We start from the raw sequence: 19,645 nt of genomic DNA, 5'->3' as shown, positions 1-19,645 counted from the left end.
GTAGGTTATTAACATGTGGATGATTGATAACGTTTCCGGAAGGAAGGGAAACACATTTTTGGAGTGGGTTTTTATTGGAAGAGAACAAAAATACACGTCTCTCTTCAGTAGCTAGTTTTTGCAAAGCCTGCCCAGAGAGTCAGAACAACGGAGCGCCTGCATCTGCTTTTGGGGAAGCTTGGGTGCCATTACTGTTCAAAATGCACTTTTACTGAGTTTGAAAAGTTTCTTTTATATTTAAAACAAGTTGGGATCAAATCTGCACATTTCATTTTTATGGCATTTATCTCCTTGCAAAGCATCTATTAACTAGTAATTGGCTGTTAATTTTACAGACATGGGAGGCAGTAAATCAATGACCTATTAAGTATTTTTGACAAGCAATTTGCATATCTGATGACCTCACATTTTGTTTTCACAGTCAAATGTTATGTCATTGTTCTGTTGTGTGTTTGTTTAAATGAGTCACAACACAGTAAGAAAAAGGTGAGAGTTATTAAAATAACAACGTGACTAAAATACTCATTTGAATTTATTCAGATTGTTCATAATGCTTTTAAAAGATACAGCAAAGCCTTTGTGGAGTATCTGCACATTATTTATTATCTATGGACTAAATTGATTTTTTTGAAGTTGCTTTACATTTAAAAGCACCTTTGCTTAATATGAAAGCCCTTTAATTTTAACTGACAGATCAATTCTGAAACTTTATTTTGAAATGAAAATGGGGAAGAATTTGTGTCTCTCGAATTAAAAGAAGTGAAAAAAATAAACCAGACATTCTAAAAAAAATAGAAGAAACCTGATTTTTAGCACTAATGAAATAGTGGGAGACAAAATAGTTGTCTTTTTGATTTTGATCACAAAAAGTAAACTGGTGGTGACAGGATATGATGGAGAGATTTGACATCCTGGTGAATCACTGTCATTGATTCAATTATTCTAATTCTGAATAAAAGCTGTATACAGTGTGTGTTTATGCTACAGTGGGTTTTTTTTTAAAGTGACTGACATTCATCATATTGGTTAGACAGTTTAAAAACCTAGTCTTTGTTTTCTACAATGTTGTCAAGAACAAATAAAGTATAATTTGTGGTATATTAAAAGCAAACTGCTTAAAATGCTAGGTATAACTGCTTCAAAATATTCTCACATCTTTGCAAATGTATTTTGGAAATTCAGGTTCTCGGAACAGATGTTAACCAGCTTTTTAAAAATTGAAACTTTTTACTTAAATGTGCAAATTACTGAAAAAAAATTTTTGTTTACTATTTGACAAAAGCTTTGAGAATATGAAACTATAATGAAAAAACCTAGTGTTTTATAGGAACACTGGTTCAGTATGCTATAAACTCCAAAAAACATGATTACATTGTTATAAATGTAAATGCCTGACCAATGTTTATAATTAACAAAGGATTTACCTGATGCAATGCAAAGCTGAGTAAGCTCCAGTTTTCTACTTTGTCTCAAATCTATGTTCTGTAATCGCTTACCAAGCTTCAATACATGTTTTTCCCACTATTCTAGCATTAATATAGCTGTCAGTTTGGATTTCAATCCTGAATTATGTGTGTTGACATCATTTCATAGTGCTGACTTCAATTGTTTAGGATTACTGAACAGAACAGCATCAACTTCTTTTTCTATGCTTTCTATCACTCAAGTTCTTTATATTTTTTAACTATTATAGCAAACTAATTACCTTTAATAGAGTCTTAATCCCAATACATTATTTTGTCTTCGTCAATTTAATAATAGGATGCATAAATGCCAATTAATTTTACTAGTCTTCATATATCAGCAAACAAATTTTTCAATGTTTTAAAAACCTTAGCATTTTTGGTGGCAAGTGACTTTTTCAGAAATAAAGAGAAAATATGTTTTTCATATGCAATTTTGAATTTCCTAATGCTTTATATACTACCCTCTGCGGCATGGACTTTACTGTGAGCTAAGTGCTTAATATATGTGCACGGATGACCACTGGAAGGCACCTTGAATTGTTGACATTTAATTGCTTTTATTTAAAAATAAAATCACCTCATTGTCCTTTGATACAGCATAAAACAAATGTTAAAATGAAAGTATTTGTGCTGTACTATTTCTGTACAAAAATGTGGTTAAAAAAAGGAGGAATGGTGGCCTCGTTTTGCAATCCTGTGTTTTTCAAGAACTGGAGGGTCAAATCGTTAAGAAAAATATTTACATAAGCCATTAGCAATCATAATTAGAGTGTCATATAATTCTGCGTGCACCGACTAAGGAGGAATCGCTAGAAGTCCAGGTGCTTCTTGCCTCCGGCCATCACGCCGCAGCCTGGGCCCGGCAGCCTGGCGGGTTCTGCCAGATCCTGTTTGCTTGAGCGGCTCACTGTGTCTGACAAGTCTGGAGGCAAATGCAGTCGCTGTGGCAGAAGATTCGGGAGAAGGAAAGAAAGGGAAAAAATTAATTTTGCTTTCACGAGCACACTTTGGGATACAATATTATGCTCTGTTTGATCAGCATTTAGTCTTGCATGTAAAATCCCTACTAAAACAGTTCCTCAGACTGCAGCCCAAGATAATCACCCCACTGCCCCTCGATTTCACAATTACAGCCATTACATGAACTGGCCCAGGAGTCTCAGGGGAACATTTCCAGAGGCCAAACCCAAGCATTTTAAGATGCTTCTTACTTAGGTAAAAATAAAACCATGTAAATGCATAAATAAAAGCGTGATAGAAAAAAATCACGTAATAATGGCAGGGTTATCTTGGGCTTTGTTTTGTTTTTGTCAGGGCTCCAGATGCTGGTTCTCAGTCACATACAGCGTTTCAGCAATTATGGATTCCCACAAAGGCCCATTTCCCTTGGTCTGCTAGTTACCTGAAGACGAATGTATTTCAAGGACATAGCTTCTCTAGGAACTTACAATTTCCATAGAAATATTGACATAATGAAAAAAATGATCCTAATCAAAAGAGCCAATGGTTCTCCCACGCTCAGCTGAGTCAGCTATAACATCCGTCACAGGTGTCGGTGAGTTTGTTTCTATGCATGATGCTGGGTCATGTTTTCAAAAGTATAGTGCAGTTTTGAACATCTCCCTGTGCTAATTGTTTCCATCCAGGTATAAGTTGATTTAAGCAGGTACAGGCTGATGTAGGTACCAATTGACCATAATTACAAAAGTTGCTATAATTAGGAAGACATATCCTTAGCTCAGAAGAACTTTTTAGGTTTTCAAAAAGGATCTCTATCAAATCCCTTTAACTACTAGAGCTCCTAGCCCGCAGGATGTGCTTCATAAAATTCCAAGTTCAAAGGGACAGCTCTGTTGCGTGCGGCATGGGCGGCTGAGGGGGGCTGATAGTGAGTGAGGCAGGGCGGGGTCACCCTCGGAGGACCAGCCAAGGCCTTGCAGCGGTGAACTGACCTGGGGATGCCCCATCTGAAACACTTCATTGGGAAAACACCAATATGAAAAAAAGAGTAAGATAAAAAGGGTAGAACCTTTTTATTTTTGTTAAAATATTGTGATCCACCAGCATATGTTCTGGCCAGTTTCTTTCCTGATAAAAGACTTGTTTACCGTCACGTAAACACAAGCTGTGTGCTGAGGATCAAAGTGTTTTAAAACATTAAAAATGATTCTTGAAAAATGTTCTTCCTTGACTTCAGTTTGCCCGTATGCACTCACTTCTGAATGCACAGATATTGTCTAGGGTGAAAGATGTTGTCATACAGACACGTGATCAGCACAGACGTCCGAAGGGTCAGGGAAAGCTGTAACACCGGAGAGCGATACTCGAGCAGTATTACTCATTTGTGTCCTCCGCACCCAGCCGGGCACATATGAAGTAATTACACATCTATTTCTTGACTGATAAAAAAGCTCTACTAAAGACACATTTGTTTCTTTGTTTTAAATAATTCTTTCATTTACTGAGACTCCAGTTTGCTCCACCAAGAATTTCAGGCAGAAATGAAAGCATGAAAGGCTCAGGAATCTGAAGGACGTGCATGACTCCAAAATCTGAGGCTATGAATGTCTTTGTAGGTAGTGTTCCCTCTATCACTGCTCATGTGAGGAAGCAGGAAGGAGAGAGACATTTAATTATGTGTCTGAGTGTTCATGTTTCTTTAAGATCTTGCAGTTGCTGCTGATGAGCAAACGACCAGGATACACGCATGATCTGTGGGTTAACTGAAACTTAAAACACATTTAGCAGTAAAGAGTGTGTGTGTGTGTGTGTGTGTGTGTGTTAGGACCTCACAAAGATGAAGCCAGGTGGTAATCAGGCTGTTTAGGAAATCAGCTGGAGTCAAGCAGTATTTAGAGACTACTCAAAGCAAGACACTGGAAAGGATATGTGGACAGAAAACACTTTCCACACTCTGCCTTTCCTTACGATCCAGGAGCAGGAATAAGACAAGCACACAGGTAATGCTCCTAGTGAGCACTCCAAGTTAGGTCTGCAAGAAAGGCAGGGACAAGGCAGAAATTGTGGTGGGGGGAGGGGAGCAGGAATAAAGCTCCATGGAGATGGGCTAGATGTTAAGTAATGAATTGGATTCTGACACTTGGAAATGGTGATTTGCTTGAGTAGATAGAGCTCCTATATCTTTAAGACACATTTGGGTGAAGGGTTATACAGCTCTGATATCCAAATGAGGAAACTAGTGTACTTTATTCAGAACCAGTGTAATATAGTTTATTTTAGGAGCTTACTTATTTGCTAAAAAATTTCTCTGCCTCTGCTTCTCTGGGTGACGAGTGGGAGCCATTTGGCTGAAAGCCCTTCACAGCAAAGGCAGCTAAATGTGACGTGTGACATGCTTGGAAATCTCTCAGGTTGAATGGCTTTGAAGTCAAATATCCATTTGTGTGCAACATCTAAGCACGAAAATTTGGGCGATGTGATTAAATGTTTCTAACCAAATGCTACATTGCAAAGGCTAGTTACATACTCGTGTCCTTTGAAAGAGCCCAGGGACGGCTCTTGGACATATGTGAGTCTGTGTGTGATTTTGCCGGCTTGTGTGGATTTTGACTCGCACGAGCTTACTCTGCAGTCTAAATGCTCAAGCAGTGGGTTTTGCCTCCTTCCTTTCTCAGCCTCCCCCTGTGCACTGTGTCAGTGCGATGTGAAGCAGCGAGGAAGAAGGAGAGATCAGGTTCCAGGCTTGCCAGGTGTGTCAGGAACTTCTCCTTTGAGGCTTCCAAAGCACTTATGCACTTGACATGTAAATGTTCAGATGCTGCTGGACCCCAGATCTGTCTTCCGAGAAAATATGCTGTCGCATACTCTGCAGAGCACGGTGCCCTCCTTTCGACTAACGCTGCCAGGCTGCAGGGGTGTGTGAACTTTTAGACCTTGGGGTTCCAGTGTGTAATGGTGTAAGTAAAAATCAGAGTATAAAGAAGTTACTATTTTCAACCTTGTAAACCAAATCACGGTATTCATCTCTCTCATATTCTTCATCTTAAGGGAAGATTTTTCCACCAGACTCCCCCCACCCCAGACTCTGGGAGGAAGGGATTATGCTGCTCAAGCAGGAGATGCCTACCTGGCTGGGTGCCTACTTTTTCCATTAATGCTTGTCTAAAATGACGCTTTTTATGTAGGCGAAGGGATTTGGGAAAGGTGCGAGAACTCCCAATGTCCCGCAGAGGCCTGGGTGATTTGCAGTGATCCCTCTGGATCGGCGGGTCCCTTTTCTCTAGAGATACAAGGTAGGAGACAGCGAGGCTGGTGAAATACTCTTGCAGATGCGGGGAGCTCCTGCCAAAAGGCACCCTTCGGCCCCGAGGAAGCCCTGGGTCATAACAGAGGAGGAGCGACAGAAGTGCTTTGCTGTGGCTGCAGGCGGTACCACACCGAACCCGACCTGGAGACTCTTACCCCTCTGCAGGCCTCTCTGTCTTTGCTGGGCTAAGACACTGTCTCTACTTTGTTTCTTCTTGAGTTAGCAAATAAACAGATCTCACAGACACGTAAGGCTGGCTTTCCTGGCCCCCGAGTTCCCTTCCTCATTCCTGTTCTCCCAGCCTGCCAGGCCTGCGCTCAGCACTCACAGCCCCCCCCCCCCCCCCCCCCCCAGAAGGGGCAAGATAATGAATCTAGATTACACCTGGATTTGAGACAAATTGCAGGTCAATGCCCATTAAAATAAGTTTAATCAATGTATAGTTTCTGTACTATGCCAAGACCAAACCATTAGGCACTGTTTGTTTTCTGAAAACAATTGACGTAGAACATGTTAACCTTTAGCAGTTGAATAGAGGTTTGTTTAAATCCTTTTGAAACTTCTCACATTTCCTGAAGAGTCACACTTTATATATTATTTGAAATAGCAGAAATAGGTGTTAATATTTCCAAATACTTCCTAACAGTTTTTTTTTCCTTCAAAACAGCTAATTTTAGACTCCTAGTCAAGATGAAGACGTCGGTAAACACGGTATTCAGAACCTCCCACAACCACATCAGAAATGCAACTGAACTGCCCTGGCTGGTGTGATTCAATGGATTGAGCGCCAGCTTGTGAACCAGAAGGTCACTGGTTCAATTCCCAGTCAGGACACATGCCTGGGTTGTGGGCCAGGTCCCGGGTCGAGGGCATATGAGAGGCAACCTATCGATGTACATCATTAATGTTTCTCTCCCTCTCTTTCTCTAAAATAAAATAGTACAAGTAAACTACAGAACCACCGTCATTCAGAATTGCCCCAAATCTGGCTGAATGGAAGTTCTACAACTAGGGAATTAAAGAAGCCACACTAAGACTGGTAAAAGGAGGGGAGACACAGGATGGCCCATGTGTGGTGATTTAAAATGGGGACGGATGTCGGCTGTGGATGTCCCCTCAGAGGAGCGAGGGGTCCCAGTCCTATACCAGGTCCCCTCCCCACCCCGAGCCCAGGGTCCCAGTGCCAGGAAGAGAAGTCCCCATAACTTCAGTCTGAAAAACCCAGTGGGGATTGAGGCCGAGGAAGATGAAGGGCCTCTAGGGTCCTAGACAGTTCTTCTTAAAGGGCCTGCGCATGAACCTACTGGGACTCCTTCTGACGAGTCCTAAAGTCGCTCTTTCTGAGCTTCAGCACTGGGGGAGCAGCTTGAAGGGCACTGGAAACACAGTGGGAGGAAATAAACTGTCCTGCATCAGGGTGAGAGCTGGGGGGCAGCTTTCTCCCAGACAGAAGTGCTAGCAGCCCTCATCACATGGAGCCAGCAGGCGGGTGCCACAGCTGGGACTCCATCAACCTGGCTGATGCTGTATGCTCTACCCTCATGATTCCCTGAGGCCCACCCCACCCAACTTTGGGGCCCACCTAACATGTTTCCAGTGTTTTTTCCATGTGAATGGCCTGCCTTAGCCCATGCTTCAGATTTTCCTAAAATCTCTCAAACAAGCAGCATCTGTTCTCAGCATGCCCCAGACCGCTTGCTCAGTGGCCGCAGGCCTGGCACTAGCAGCAGCCAGCCTTGGTTTGCAGTTTGACCTCATCTGGGTACCACTACAACCAGAACTAGCAAGCAGCAGCCATCTGCAGATCACTTTGTAGCTCAAGCTGGATAGCCCCGGGAAGAACACAGATGGTGGCTGGCCTTGGCCTGCACCTCCTGGGAAGCCCCAGAGCCAGGGCATCCAGTGGGCAGTTTTAGACCATGTTGGAGTACCACCACCCAACCAGCCCCACAAGCCACACACTCAAGGGGTGAAGTCTGTGGGCATCAGAGCCCCAGTGAAGTGAGCCCTGCTCTGTGGGGTGTACAGCTGATTCTCCACAGTGGTCAGAGGTTGGTAGTCAAAGCCAGTCCTTGAGGCTGAGTGGCCTGGGATCAAATCCCTCTCACTGACATATCAACAGCAATCAAGGCTCAAGTACAAGAGGAGGGTATACGTGGCCCACATGGGGGAGTCACACCTGGAATGCCCAGCTTGGATGAGAGGTGAGGCTAGGCCACTGGACCCTATAGGGCACCTATTACATGAGGTCACTCTACCAAGCCTGGGGGACATAGCAGCCCTGCCTAATACATAGAAACAAACAAAGGGAGGCTGCCAAAATGAAGAGACAAAGAAGCAAAGAACTAAACAACATGGAGACGAGCAATCCACTACATGCAGAGTTCAAAATACTGCTTATAGGAATGTTCAGTGAACTTAGCGAGAACCTCAACAGCCTAACAAAGAACCAGTCAGAAACGAAGTATTACACTAACTGAAATGGAGAATAATTTACAGGGAATCAACAACAGAGTAGATGAGCTGAGAACCAAGTCACAGATTTGGATTACAAAGAAGCAAAAAACACCCAATCAGAACAGCATAAAAAAAAAGAATCCTGAAAAAACTGAGGACCGTGTAAGGAGCCTCTTGGACAGCTTCAAGTATACCAACATTCCCAACATGGGGGTGCTGAAAGGAGAGAGAGCAAAACGCTGAAAACCTAATTAGAAAAGTAGTGACAGAAAACTTCCCTACTTGCTGAAGGAAATAGATATATAAGTGCAGGAAGCACAGAGAGTCCCAAACAAGATGAGGCCCACGCAGGGACACATCATATTTAAAATGCAAAAGGTCAAAGACAAAGAGAGAATCTTAAAAGCAGGAAGAGAAAATCAGTTACCTACAAGGGAGCTCCCATAAGACTGTCAGCTGATTTCTCAACAGAAACTCTGCAGGCCAGGAGGGCGAGGCAAGAAATATTCAAAGTGATGAAAAGCAAGGACCAACAACCAAGCTTACTCTACCCAGCAAAGCTATCATTTAGAGTTGAAGGAAAGATAAAGAGCTTCCCAGACAAGAAAAAGCTAAAGGAGTTTATCATCACCAAACCAGTATTATATGAAATGTTAGAGGTTCTTTAAGAAAAAAAAGATAAAAACATGAACAATAAAATGGCAATAAATACATATCTATCAACAATTGAATCTAAAAAATAAAATAAGTGAACAAGGACAAGAGAAACAGATTCACAGATACAGAGAACATCTTGAAGGTTGCCAGAGGGGAAGGGGATTGGGGGATGGATGAAAAAGTTGAAGCGATTAAGAAGTCTACAAATTGGCTGTTACAGAACAGTCATGGGGGTGTAAAGTACAGTATAAGAAACAGAGTCAGTCATTTTCCAATAACTGTGTATGGTGTCAGACGGGTGAGAGATTACTTAGTAACTTACGTAATGTCTAATCACTATGGTGTAAACCTGAAACTAATATAATAATGTTATACCAACGGTAATTGAAAAAACAAAGACAGCCAATTTAAACTAAAACTTGTGAACAGCTTAGAACATATAGGTTCTACACCAGTCCCTTCACAGAGACAGCCAGCGACAGATAGATTGATCCCTCCCTCCAACACACATTTGCAGTGTGACCTCAGATAAGATGCCTCGGTGTCCTCCTCTGTCACGGGGGGATAAGTCTCCCCTCACAAGACGTTTTCAGGATTAAATGAGATGCCCGAGTGTTCTATGAACTACCAAGTACTACAGGAATTTATTTATACTTTTCTTGCGCCAAAAAAGGATCTGAAGTTGTTCATAAAAATACATATGGTATAAAAGATAAAAATCAGTGAGTTTATTAGGGCGAGGAGTGAATCTACAAATATAATTACAGTTATATAATTATAATCAAGCAACATCATTATAAGCCACAGCAGTGGAGTGTCAGACTTGGGCAGCAGGGCTCCGTCCCTGGGCTGAGTCTGAGCACCAAGTGTCCAGTGTCCTCTGCTGCAGCTCTGCAGTCCCAGCCTTTCCTTCTGGAAAGACTGAGAGTCTACACTAGTTCCCGCACACTCAGGCACACGGTAGTGAGAATGGGGCATGCCAGATGCCTGGCTTCCAGGCCAAGGAAACCTGCTTGGTTGTATTAAGGAGGCAACTGGGGGTCCACCTGATTTGAAAAACCCATTTTTGTACATGGTTTTATTGCTGAAAAAATGATACAAAGGAAGTTAGAAAGCAAAGCTGCTCCAGTCTAGTTTTAAAAGAATTTCCCCCTCTGCATAACGAGGAGGAAACAAGTTAACGTAGCCGCAGCGTCCTAGTCCGTTGCCGAGTCCCTCAGGGGCCGTGAGATGCCCTTGCCTGGAGGTGCTCTGCTGGTTTCCAGGGCCTGTTCTGTGTTAGGAGGCACAGCTCTGAATGGGAGGGAATGAGTCAGCATACAGGCCAAGCAGCCGTAATATAGAGACACTCCCACGTCCTCCAAAGAACAGCTTTAAAAAAGGTAGAAGTTATTTATTATTTACTTCTCTCCCAGTTTACAGTCTGGAGGTCGGGCAATCCAGAGCTGAAGGGACTGGTCTGCCATCCTCAACAAGGGGCTTCCACTTCTGGCTCCCAGGCTGATGGTTTTGTTCTCTCTCAGCTAACGGGAAGAGGGAGAGACCGAGAAGGCACGACCTTGGCTTGAGCTGAACACATGGCTTCCCCTCGGGTCCAGAGTTTAGACATGGCTACACCTGCCTACAAGGGATGCTGGGAAATGTTTTAAAATATATAAAAATGCTTGACAAATTTATTACTATGGACAAAGGAGCAGATAGATATTGGGAGACAACTTCTCAACAGTACTGAGAAGGGGCAATACACCTTCCAGAAGTATTCAGTACTCAAGGTATGAGTTACTGCTGATTGCCTGGGGCTCCATTCATAGTTCTTGACCAAGGAAACGCAGCCCCAATGCCTCCACAGCCCACAGGGCAGGGGTGGAAGCAACACTCAGCCCCTCTTGCTCAACACAAAGAAAAGAGAGATTTCCGTTTCCTTTGTGGAAGGCCGATTTCCTTCCCGTGGCACAGGAAGGACAGCAGAAGGCAGGAGACAGATGAAGCAGGCTCCATACGTAAATCACGTTGTTTCTTCACAAGGTTTTAGTGTTGTTTCAACTTATATAAAAAAAAATCAGTTACATGCTACGATGTAATTATTATCTTTTTATGTGGTTACATTTATATTATTCCACAAGCTCTACATTATTACAGATGCAATATGATGTTGCAAATTATTCTGCATCTGGTTAAAATTTTGCCGTCAGGATGATGCATCTGCCTAGTTTCGAAGAGTTCTGTGTCCTCATACACGATACGCCAGGGGAAACCATGCCAGAACCAATTTTTGTTCTTTTTGGGTTGGTAGGTACACATTTGGTGGTGGCTGAACATTTCTGGAAAAAATTCTGCCAAACATGGTCAAGTTTTCAGTTTTGTTTTTTAAGATCCAATTCATTCTCAGGGTTTAAGATGAAAATTGCTTTTATTGGATGTTATAGTCATATCATATCCTTTGACATGAGAAAAATTCATTTGGTTCTTACTGACTGACCTGAAAATTAGACAAAATTTCAGCACTGGAATGTTACCTACTGGCTGCCCATGGGGAATGCTCGGGTGTGCAATTATTTTGACCATCAACTATGACTGACAGTATTGTCTTGTCTCCAAACTCACCTCTCTGAAAGCAGACTGTGAAGAACTTGCTTGTCTAAACAAAAGTGTGATTTGTGAAAAGGCACGTGTCTGTGGCAGAGGTTGCTAGCTTTCTCCCAACACCTACTCTCTTCCTGTGCAATGAGTAAAAGAATCTCTGAGTATTAGTGGGACATGTGGCCTGCCAGAATATAGCACGCATTACCCAGCTTCCCTTGCCAATGCATGAAGCTGAGTGATTCAGTTCTGGTCACTTCACCTCGGGTGGAAATGCTATGGTTAAGTTTTTTAGGGTCAGATTTTAAAGAGGGAGGTGCCATTTAATTCTCCCTTCCTTTAACATCACTATTTGGCCTTGGCAAGAGGGTCCCAGCTTGGCCCCCACTCTGCCCCTCCTCTGGGGTGAGAAATTATAGGACAAAGGGGTTGTGCCTGTATAGAGCCTGAAACCTTTATAGGACAGGCTCTGGGCATTCAAACTGCAGAACTCCCTGTCCAAATGGCCACAAAGCCCTCAAGGGTCTCTTCCCCAGGTTCAGCCCCCAAAGGCAGACTGTGTGGTCTGTGTGCACATCTTGGGCCCCAGGAGTAGCCAAGGGACTGCCGGATGTAGGGCGTGTGGAGGGGGTGTGTACGGGGCGGGGGAGGGCTGGTGTCCCCAGGCATGTAGGCATGTGCACTCGGCTGTGTGTATGGGAAGGACTCAGGGGTGGGAAGAAGGAAGAGGTGGGCCTCAGGCCAACTTTCCCTCTGTCTCCACGTTCTGGGGTGGAACCCTGATCCTAAATTTAAAATTGGCTTTCTAGGAAGGTATATTTGTGAAGGGAGGAAGATAAAACATATTTAACGGTTTGCTGGCTTGATAACTTTAAAATATGCAGTCATATAAAACCTAGGGTCCTTTGTCTGCATTCTCACTCCGGGCTCCGTGAACGCTGGGACGAGCCTAACCTGTACCTTCCACTTGCTGAAATGTGGACTTGGGGACAGACGCTGAAACAGCCATCCCGGGCCATCCCATGGAAACTGCAGGCTGAACAAGACATAATGAAGTGATAAAGTTAGTCTAGGGTCTCCTGACACCGTCTGGCCACCAAAAGAGCCATGAGTCACCAAACTGGGCTTTCATGTGAGAGATGTATAAACTTCTATGTTATTTAAGCCACTGTGTTTTTGGATCTTTGTAATAATGGCCTCAACTATATCCTGTTTACAACAGAACTTGGTGCCTGAAGATGGAGCACCCAAATTCTGCGATCGTGCTACATGCTGGCTTAGGGGTTGGACAGTGAGCAGTGAGGTCAGATATTGCGGAGTGGAAAGCTGGTGCCCCTTGCTACGCCTATGAGAACTTGGAAGGCAAACCTTTCCTCCTCATCATTGGCTCTACACAAAATGTTGGAGAAATTCAGAATACTGGCATGTTAACTGTTTCTTGCCACTTCTGGCAAAGTTATTTACAAAAGGAAAAGAAGAATTTAGGTCAGAGAGAGAGAATTTGGAAGAAGAGACTGAAGGCACTGGAGCCCTGGTTAAAAAAAAGGTGCCCCGCCCACAGCCTACCACCTACACTGACTACAGGCTTGGTCATCTGGGGCCTCGGAGGGTTGAATCACCCAACTGGTTCTGTGTGTGCACACGGAAGCAGGCAACCTCCACAGGAGAAGTTTGTGCCCCTGAGCCTTGGTGAAATACCGTTGCTGAAAGGCTGGCCAAAAATGGGAGCCAGGTCTCAGACAAGTTAGATTAGGGGTACTGCCTTCTCTTTTAAGTTGAGTAGTTTAGATGGAGCCAGCTAGTTACTAATAAGATGAAAAGAGGGATATGGGTAGAATAGAGAGCCCAGAAAGAAAGACTCAAGTCTTACCACGTAACAGTAACAGTTGTGGTAGACGAGCGTGCATTCCAACTTCTGGGTCGTGGCCTGTCTGCAGATCTGTGGCTAGAAGCTATGAATTAGGTTTATCTAATTAGATGCATTTGGACTGGATTTAGGAGGTGGGATAGAAGAGCAGGAGCTATCTTGACTGCAACTGGCAAGCTCTGTCGCAGAGATATCTGTATCTGTATCTATCTAACCTATCCCTGGAGGGGAGACCAGTTTCAGTGTCCAGTTTCTTGCTTCATGGGGGACCAGGAGCATTTGCAGTGGAGGTACCAGGAACTTAGTAACCCCCAAACTGCAGCCCTAGAGGTGTGCACTTCCAGTGAGCACCGTCAGTGGTGGCCTCCCAATTCCACACCTTGTTGACTGTGGTGGAGGTAGCTGGTTCCCTGGAGACCAGTTTGGTGGCAACATCCTCTGGCCCTTCCAATTATTTGCTAGCCCCTAATTTTCTGGTATACACTTTCTGCATAAAATAATTAGTTGGGATCTGTCTCCTGCAGCTGAACCCTGGAACTATGTCTAGACAACTCCTGGGCTGTGATTATTTGCATGCAGAATCGAAGGGAAGCAAACAGACTGGGAACCTTGTAAGGTCTTGAGGGAGTTGTACTGCCACAGGAGCCACAAGCCTGGTCAATAGTCTGTGATTATTTGATCCCTAGAGCAATCTCAGGTCCCCAACCCTGACCTCTGAATAAGTGGGCTGTGAAAGCTGCAGACGCTCCACAGGCAACGTCACGCAGCCATGAATGACACTGGACAAGGAATAATGTCCCAGAGGGACACAGTGGGTAGATAATAAGGGAACTCCTTCCCGAGAGCAGGACTGGGCCTCCAGACCGGCAGAGGATTTTTGCAGTTTCCAGACAGGAGGATTCCCCAACTCACTCCTGAAGGGGCAGCACGTGTGGGGGATGAAGGGGTTGTGGACTGTGACGGAGACTGATAATTATCCTGGAACGTGTACTCTTCCTTACCCCCCTTGGCAGAAGACCCCTTGGATATACGGCCATCCTGAATAAAGACTTTACTTCCACGCTTTCCTTTCAGGTAGTTGGAGACCATGTAACTTAGTCTGAAAAGAGCAGAAGTGATGTTGCAACTTTGGGACATTTGAATGGAATCTGAACTTAGGCAGTCTGGCTTCAAAGCCCACATTCTCATTCATTACTCTAGGTGCCAGAACTTTTCTAAACACTGGAGATAAAACACTGAACGAGACAGGCAAATCGCTGCTTCCGAAGAACTTACTACCAGAAAGAGATCATACAGAGATATTTACATAATTCAAGGAGAGGCAGCTAACATATAGGAAAGCAGAAATGAAGACAATAATTATGATGCTGAGAGGTGCTTTTAAGGGAGTAAACACAGAGATAGGATATCGGCTGGGCAACTTACTAGTAACAGTTTAACTGGTGAAGGCCTTTCTGGAGAGCACGTTTGAGCTAAGAAGTAAATCTGTGAAGGGATCTATGAAGGCCTGGAAGGACAAGTTTCCAGGCACAGGTGATAAAATGCAAGTGCCTTAAGGTAGAAATAAGCTCGGCATGTTTGAAGGACAGAAAAGTATGTCCGCTTTTCTGGAGTAGTCAGTAAACAGGGGAGTGGCTCTGAGAAGCCTGGCGCGGTAGGAAGGCAACGGATCACGCAGGGTGTGTCAGTTGTGGTGAGTGGGCAGAGGGCACAAGGAAGCGATGTACACTTATTTCTATGAACACCCGGGCTAGCTCATCCATTTCCTTAAAAAGCCATGCATGGACATTTTCTTTTTCTTTTCTGTTTTAAAATCCTCACTCAAGTATGTGTTTATTGATTCTGGAGAGAAAGGGATGGAGAGAGAGAGAGAAATAAACATGGATGTTGAGAGAGAAACACTGACTGGTTACCTCCCATATACACCCCAACGGGGGAGGAGACCTGCAACCAAGACATGTGCCCTGACTGGGAATCGAACCTGCAGCCTTCTGGTGTATGGGATGATGTTCCACTCCACTGAGCCACCCGGCCAGGGCATGCATTGGACATTTTTAATGCCAGAAAACAACAACTGTTGCACACATACATATATTCTTTAAGGACAGAATTTCCCAAAAGGTGGCATATACTGGCTGTTCTAGATCCTTTTTCCAGATTCAGAAGAAACATTCTATCCACCAAGTGACCCACAGTATCCCCTCCTCCCACCGTCCTCCCAAGGGGGGCAGTGGTTCCCCATGTCATGCTGCCCAGCAAGAAGACTGCAGTTGCAGGGGCTGGCCCTGTGTGGAACAATCAAGAAGGAGAGATTTTGTCAGTACTGTTTGTGAGGATGGTTTGCTGAGCTCCATCCTCTTAAAACACGAGTCAGAATCTTTGGGACTCCACAGTCGTAACACTGCCACGTTTCAGTCCCAACGTTCCTGAACTTCAGACAATTAAGATGTGGGAGAGTCCTGTTCTTTTTCTTCCTGATTTCCTACTCCAACAGAGAACAAACTAGATTATTCCTGGAGCGCTTTGCTTAAAATGGTTATACCATCTATACAGACTCCTCATATATCCCCCACTGACTTCCTTTCATTCATCTTTACCGAATTGTGCAGCAGGGCTTCTCACTCTTGGTGGACTTTTTCCTGGTCCATAACTGCTGCTGAACCCAAGGCTTGCATGGCTCTGGGACGCACAATGCAGGCAGGAGCATATAAGCTCCAGAGTGTGTAGAATTTGAATTAAGTTTCAGGGGGCCGAGCTGAGAGATGCTTGAGATCGAGGGCCTGAGGCGGTTATGGCAGTAAACTGGAGAAGACTGGGCTTTTTCTGTGGGGGACTATCATTGAGATATAGGCACTTTGGGCCTGCTTTGTCCCAGGAAGCCCCTTTTTGACCCTGGACAAATCAGGAAATATTTTAGGAGCAATATTTTGGGTAGTACCTCTCAGATGGCTTCAGAATAGTAAGACGGTTTAGGAGCCTAGTGTTTTAGATCTGAAAGTTGAGCCTAAACAACAACAACAACAACAACAACGATCCTTTCAGAAATAAATTCAAACTACTAATACGTGAGAATTCCTTTTTATCCCCGTTTGGTTTTTAAAGCATATGAAAACTACTCTGGAGGTGACAAAGGGCAACATTCTCTTTGTTTTTGCCTACCAGTATTCAAACGGGTGTTCCCCCCTTCCTATAACCCGAAGCCCTCCCTCAGTAAGTAAACTGCTAGCAGATAAATCTGTGTGTAAACTCAAGGTCGATCCCTAAATCCTAGAGAATCTTGGAACTACAGCAGATTCACTGTTCAACTTGGGGACTGGCAGAGGCCTGACTGAAGCACAGCTCACGGAATAGGTGAATTCTAAGATGTAAAAAAAGAGCAGAAATCAGGGAATTCTGAAATCAGGTAATTGCTCAAGTTATTATAGTAGTATCGGCCTCTAAAACACTTTCAAAATTGGTAGCTTTTGGTAAATGGTCCTCTTAGAAATGTGGTAATCACATAGTTTTGTATAGAACAGTGTGTAACTGTACATAAATATATGTCTATTTATGAAAGTATGTTGATTTGCCTTTGGCTGTCCATGAATGAGTCCGGAGAACATAGTGGCCAAGCGTTCGCTTGCATAATGCCCTCCCGTGTATGCAGAACACCGCGCCTCCAAACCCTAGATGGGGTAGGACCAGCCTGGTGGGAATGGAGTGTAAAGCATCCTGACAGCATCGCACCCCCCCAGCATTTCTTTAGTTACTTTGAGACCCCCACATTTCAGGGTCTGCTAGTTCCTGGGTATGAAGAAAGAATTTTTAATGGGGCCAAATGTAGGTGTTTACAAGGGGGGGATTGTTGTTTTTTATTGGGAGCTGCCTTATGTTCAATAGTTGTATTTACTTTGTCAAGCTAGCCAGAATGAGAGATCCCCATTGCTAGGCAGCCTAGAGCGTCTGCGAAGTATTTCTGGGCATTCAGAACTGAAGCATGTGCTGCCCAAAGGCAGGTTTCATTACAGGGTGTTATTTAGGCCTTGTTCGTTCCTCCCCACCCCCACAGCCCCAGACAGCAGTGCTTCTATAAGAGGAAATCTTGGTTACTTTATGCTGAAACATATTTACATGACTGAAACACGACAATTAGCACATTTGTAAAGCTTGAGGGATAGGCACACTTTAATGGTTTTTTGAAGCAGGCTGATTTCCTGGAGCTTTTAATCTTATTTTATTTTGTTCTGCATGCATGAACAAGTTCTTCTTTACTGTAGGTATTTGACAAAGTCTACCTGGTTTGAATGTGAATGAAAAGAAAGTTATATAAAAATGAACTTTATATTTCATCTTTGCCTAACTCTTTCACTCAGTTCAGTATATACTGAGGGTTACGCTATTCTTTTTGACATGTCGTGCTACCTTTTACATAAAGGCAGTTAAGTGGTATGTTTTTGGTTTGACAAAATGAAATAAAGGTAGCTTTCTCTATACTGAATACATAAAAACTTCACCATGAACAAAAAGTATCAGGTATAGCAGTGACTTTTCCCCCCATTTTCATGGTCAGATAAGAAGTTACACCCTCCTAGGTGGTATATATTTCACTTGCTCCAAACTTAAATTAGCACCCAGGTGGTACCAAGTCATATTATTTGAGAAGTTCAACTGTATGTGTGTGTATGTGTATCTGCCTGAGTGTGTGTATGCGTACGGCGTGGCTATCTACATATTTGGCATGGCAAGACTGTCATGGATATTTTAATCATTTAAGTCTGTAGATCAACTGCTGAAATCTTGGCAAAATTTAGGGAAAAAACCCGCTTTTGCATCAGAATCCTCTGAAATGAAATAATTTTAAAAAATCCCCCTTTTCCTTTGGATTTCTGAAAGCATGCTATCCCTGAAACCCCCCACTACAATCCTCGCTTAAAAGTCATGGCACCCATCACTATGCCAAAGAGGCATGCAAATATTTTTCACTGTGTTGGTGGCTACAGTGGTAATGCATAATGCTGACAAGATGTTCCGAAATGGCAGTGTAGAGTTTATCAAAGACACAGAAAAAAACGTTATGGCAAACTTACAGATTATGTGGGTTTCAAATCGTCACCGGGACATCCATCTCCCCCCCTGCACGGGCCTCCTGCCTCCCCAGTCTCAACAGGGAGCTAGGTGGACAGACTGGCACAGCCAGAGAGCGCTCCCTCCACGCCTGGGGCAGGGGCAGGGCCGCAGCAGCCTGAGCGCTCAAGCAGAGGGGTGCGGACGAGAGATGACAACATAACTCCAGAGTTATTTTGCTGAAGTGACTTCACAGATTAGAAGTAAGCAGAGAATCAATTCAGTCTTAGAAAACCTCTCTATGAATCATGGGAAATAAAAGAAATGAAGCTAATAAAATGCTGATGATCTGCAAAGAGGAAAATACTTGTGAGTACATAGATAAATGACTATGCCTACTTTTAGGGATTTTCGTTTGTTTATTTGGCTTACTCAAAATGTGTGTTTCTACAGAAGTGTTAACAAGAGCTAAGCTTAATTTCCACATAGATAATTTAGATGGAATTTCTCATAGAGATTATTTTTAATTCTTTAAAAACTCATTTGCTTTTACATGTGGCGATTTTCCCCCCACCACTTAACTTTATCATTGAGCTAAATCTTTTTACAAGGATGTCTGAATGGCTGAAAATGCAGAAGATCCAGCAACCTGACAAACCAAATTGGCTAAATCCTGTCTCAGGTTTAGCAGGAAGAGTCACTCTGGTTCAAGCAGAAATTTGTGGTTATTTCAGGTGGGGGGGGGAGGTGGCGGGGGCAGCAGGTACGCTGGGCTCGGGGAACACTCCTTGTGGGACTTGTGGGATGATGCTCCGAAAGGAAACAATGAAGGGGAGTGATTTGTATAATTGTTATGTAGGAATAATTCTTTAAGCTTTAAAGATCTAAGTGAAATAAAATACACAGACTATTAAATTTGTATTGGATTCCCTTAATATTACAAACACACAGAAATTTCCCAGGCACTGAAAGCCAAGGAAACATGATTTGGGGAAAAAGCTCATCACATGGTCTCTAAAGTGCCATACTGACAGGTCTCACAATCTAACAAATGATGATGAAAAAACGGAGTTTTTCCTTTGAAAATATATTAAGTAGTGGCATTTTTTCTTTTGTCTTTCATTCTACCTTGTGTCCTAAAGGGATAGTAATAGTTGCTCTAAAATGAACTTAAGCAAATACAACAATTAATTACCCAATTAAATATTTGTAAATTACAGAATATATTACACACACATAACAGTTGTATTTCAAAATAAAAAACTGCATCAAGCATCTTCAAGTAATCATTATATATTTATTTTTAGG

General features: G+C 43.3%; 1 protein-coding gene across 2 annotated transcripts in view; it reads right to left on the bottom strand.

Moving 5' to 3' along the window:
* Positions 1-514: 514 nt before the first annotated feature.
* Positions 515-19,645, bottom strand: part of ELP4 (elongator acetyltransferase complex subunit 4) — a 194,590-nt gene continuing 175,459 nt past the window's right edge. Inside the window, exon 10 of one of the 2 annotated variants that reach the window (XM_037126657.2) lies at positions 515-2,407. In XM_037126657.2, the coding sequence (XP_036982552.2) occupies positions 2,276-2,407 (132 nt within the window). In that variant the 3' untranslated portion in view covers positions 515-2,275. The remainder of the gene's footprint in view (positions 2,408-19,645) is intronic. The other variant, XM_053672937.1, reaches the window with a different exon arrangement.

This window comes from Artibeus jamaicensis, unplaced genomic scaffold (genome assembly GCF_021234435.1).
Source record: "Artibeus jamaicensis isolate MK-2021 breed Jamaican fruit bat unplaced genomic scaffold, CSHL_Jam_final contig_797, whole genome shotgun sequence".
NCBI classification, from domain to species: domain Eukaryota; kingdom Metazoa; phylum Chordata; class Mammalia; order Chiroptera; family Phyllostomidae; genus Artibeus; species Artibeus jamaicensis.
Note: the sequence above shows the minus strand (reverse complement) of the source record. Positions and strands in the feature narration are given on the sequence as shown.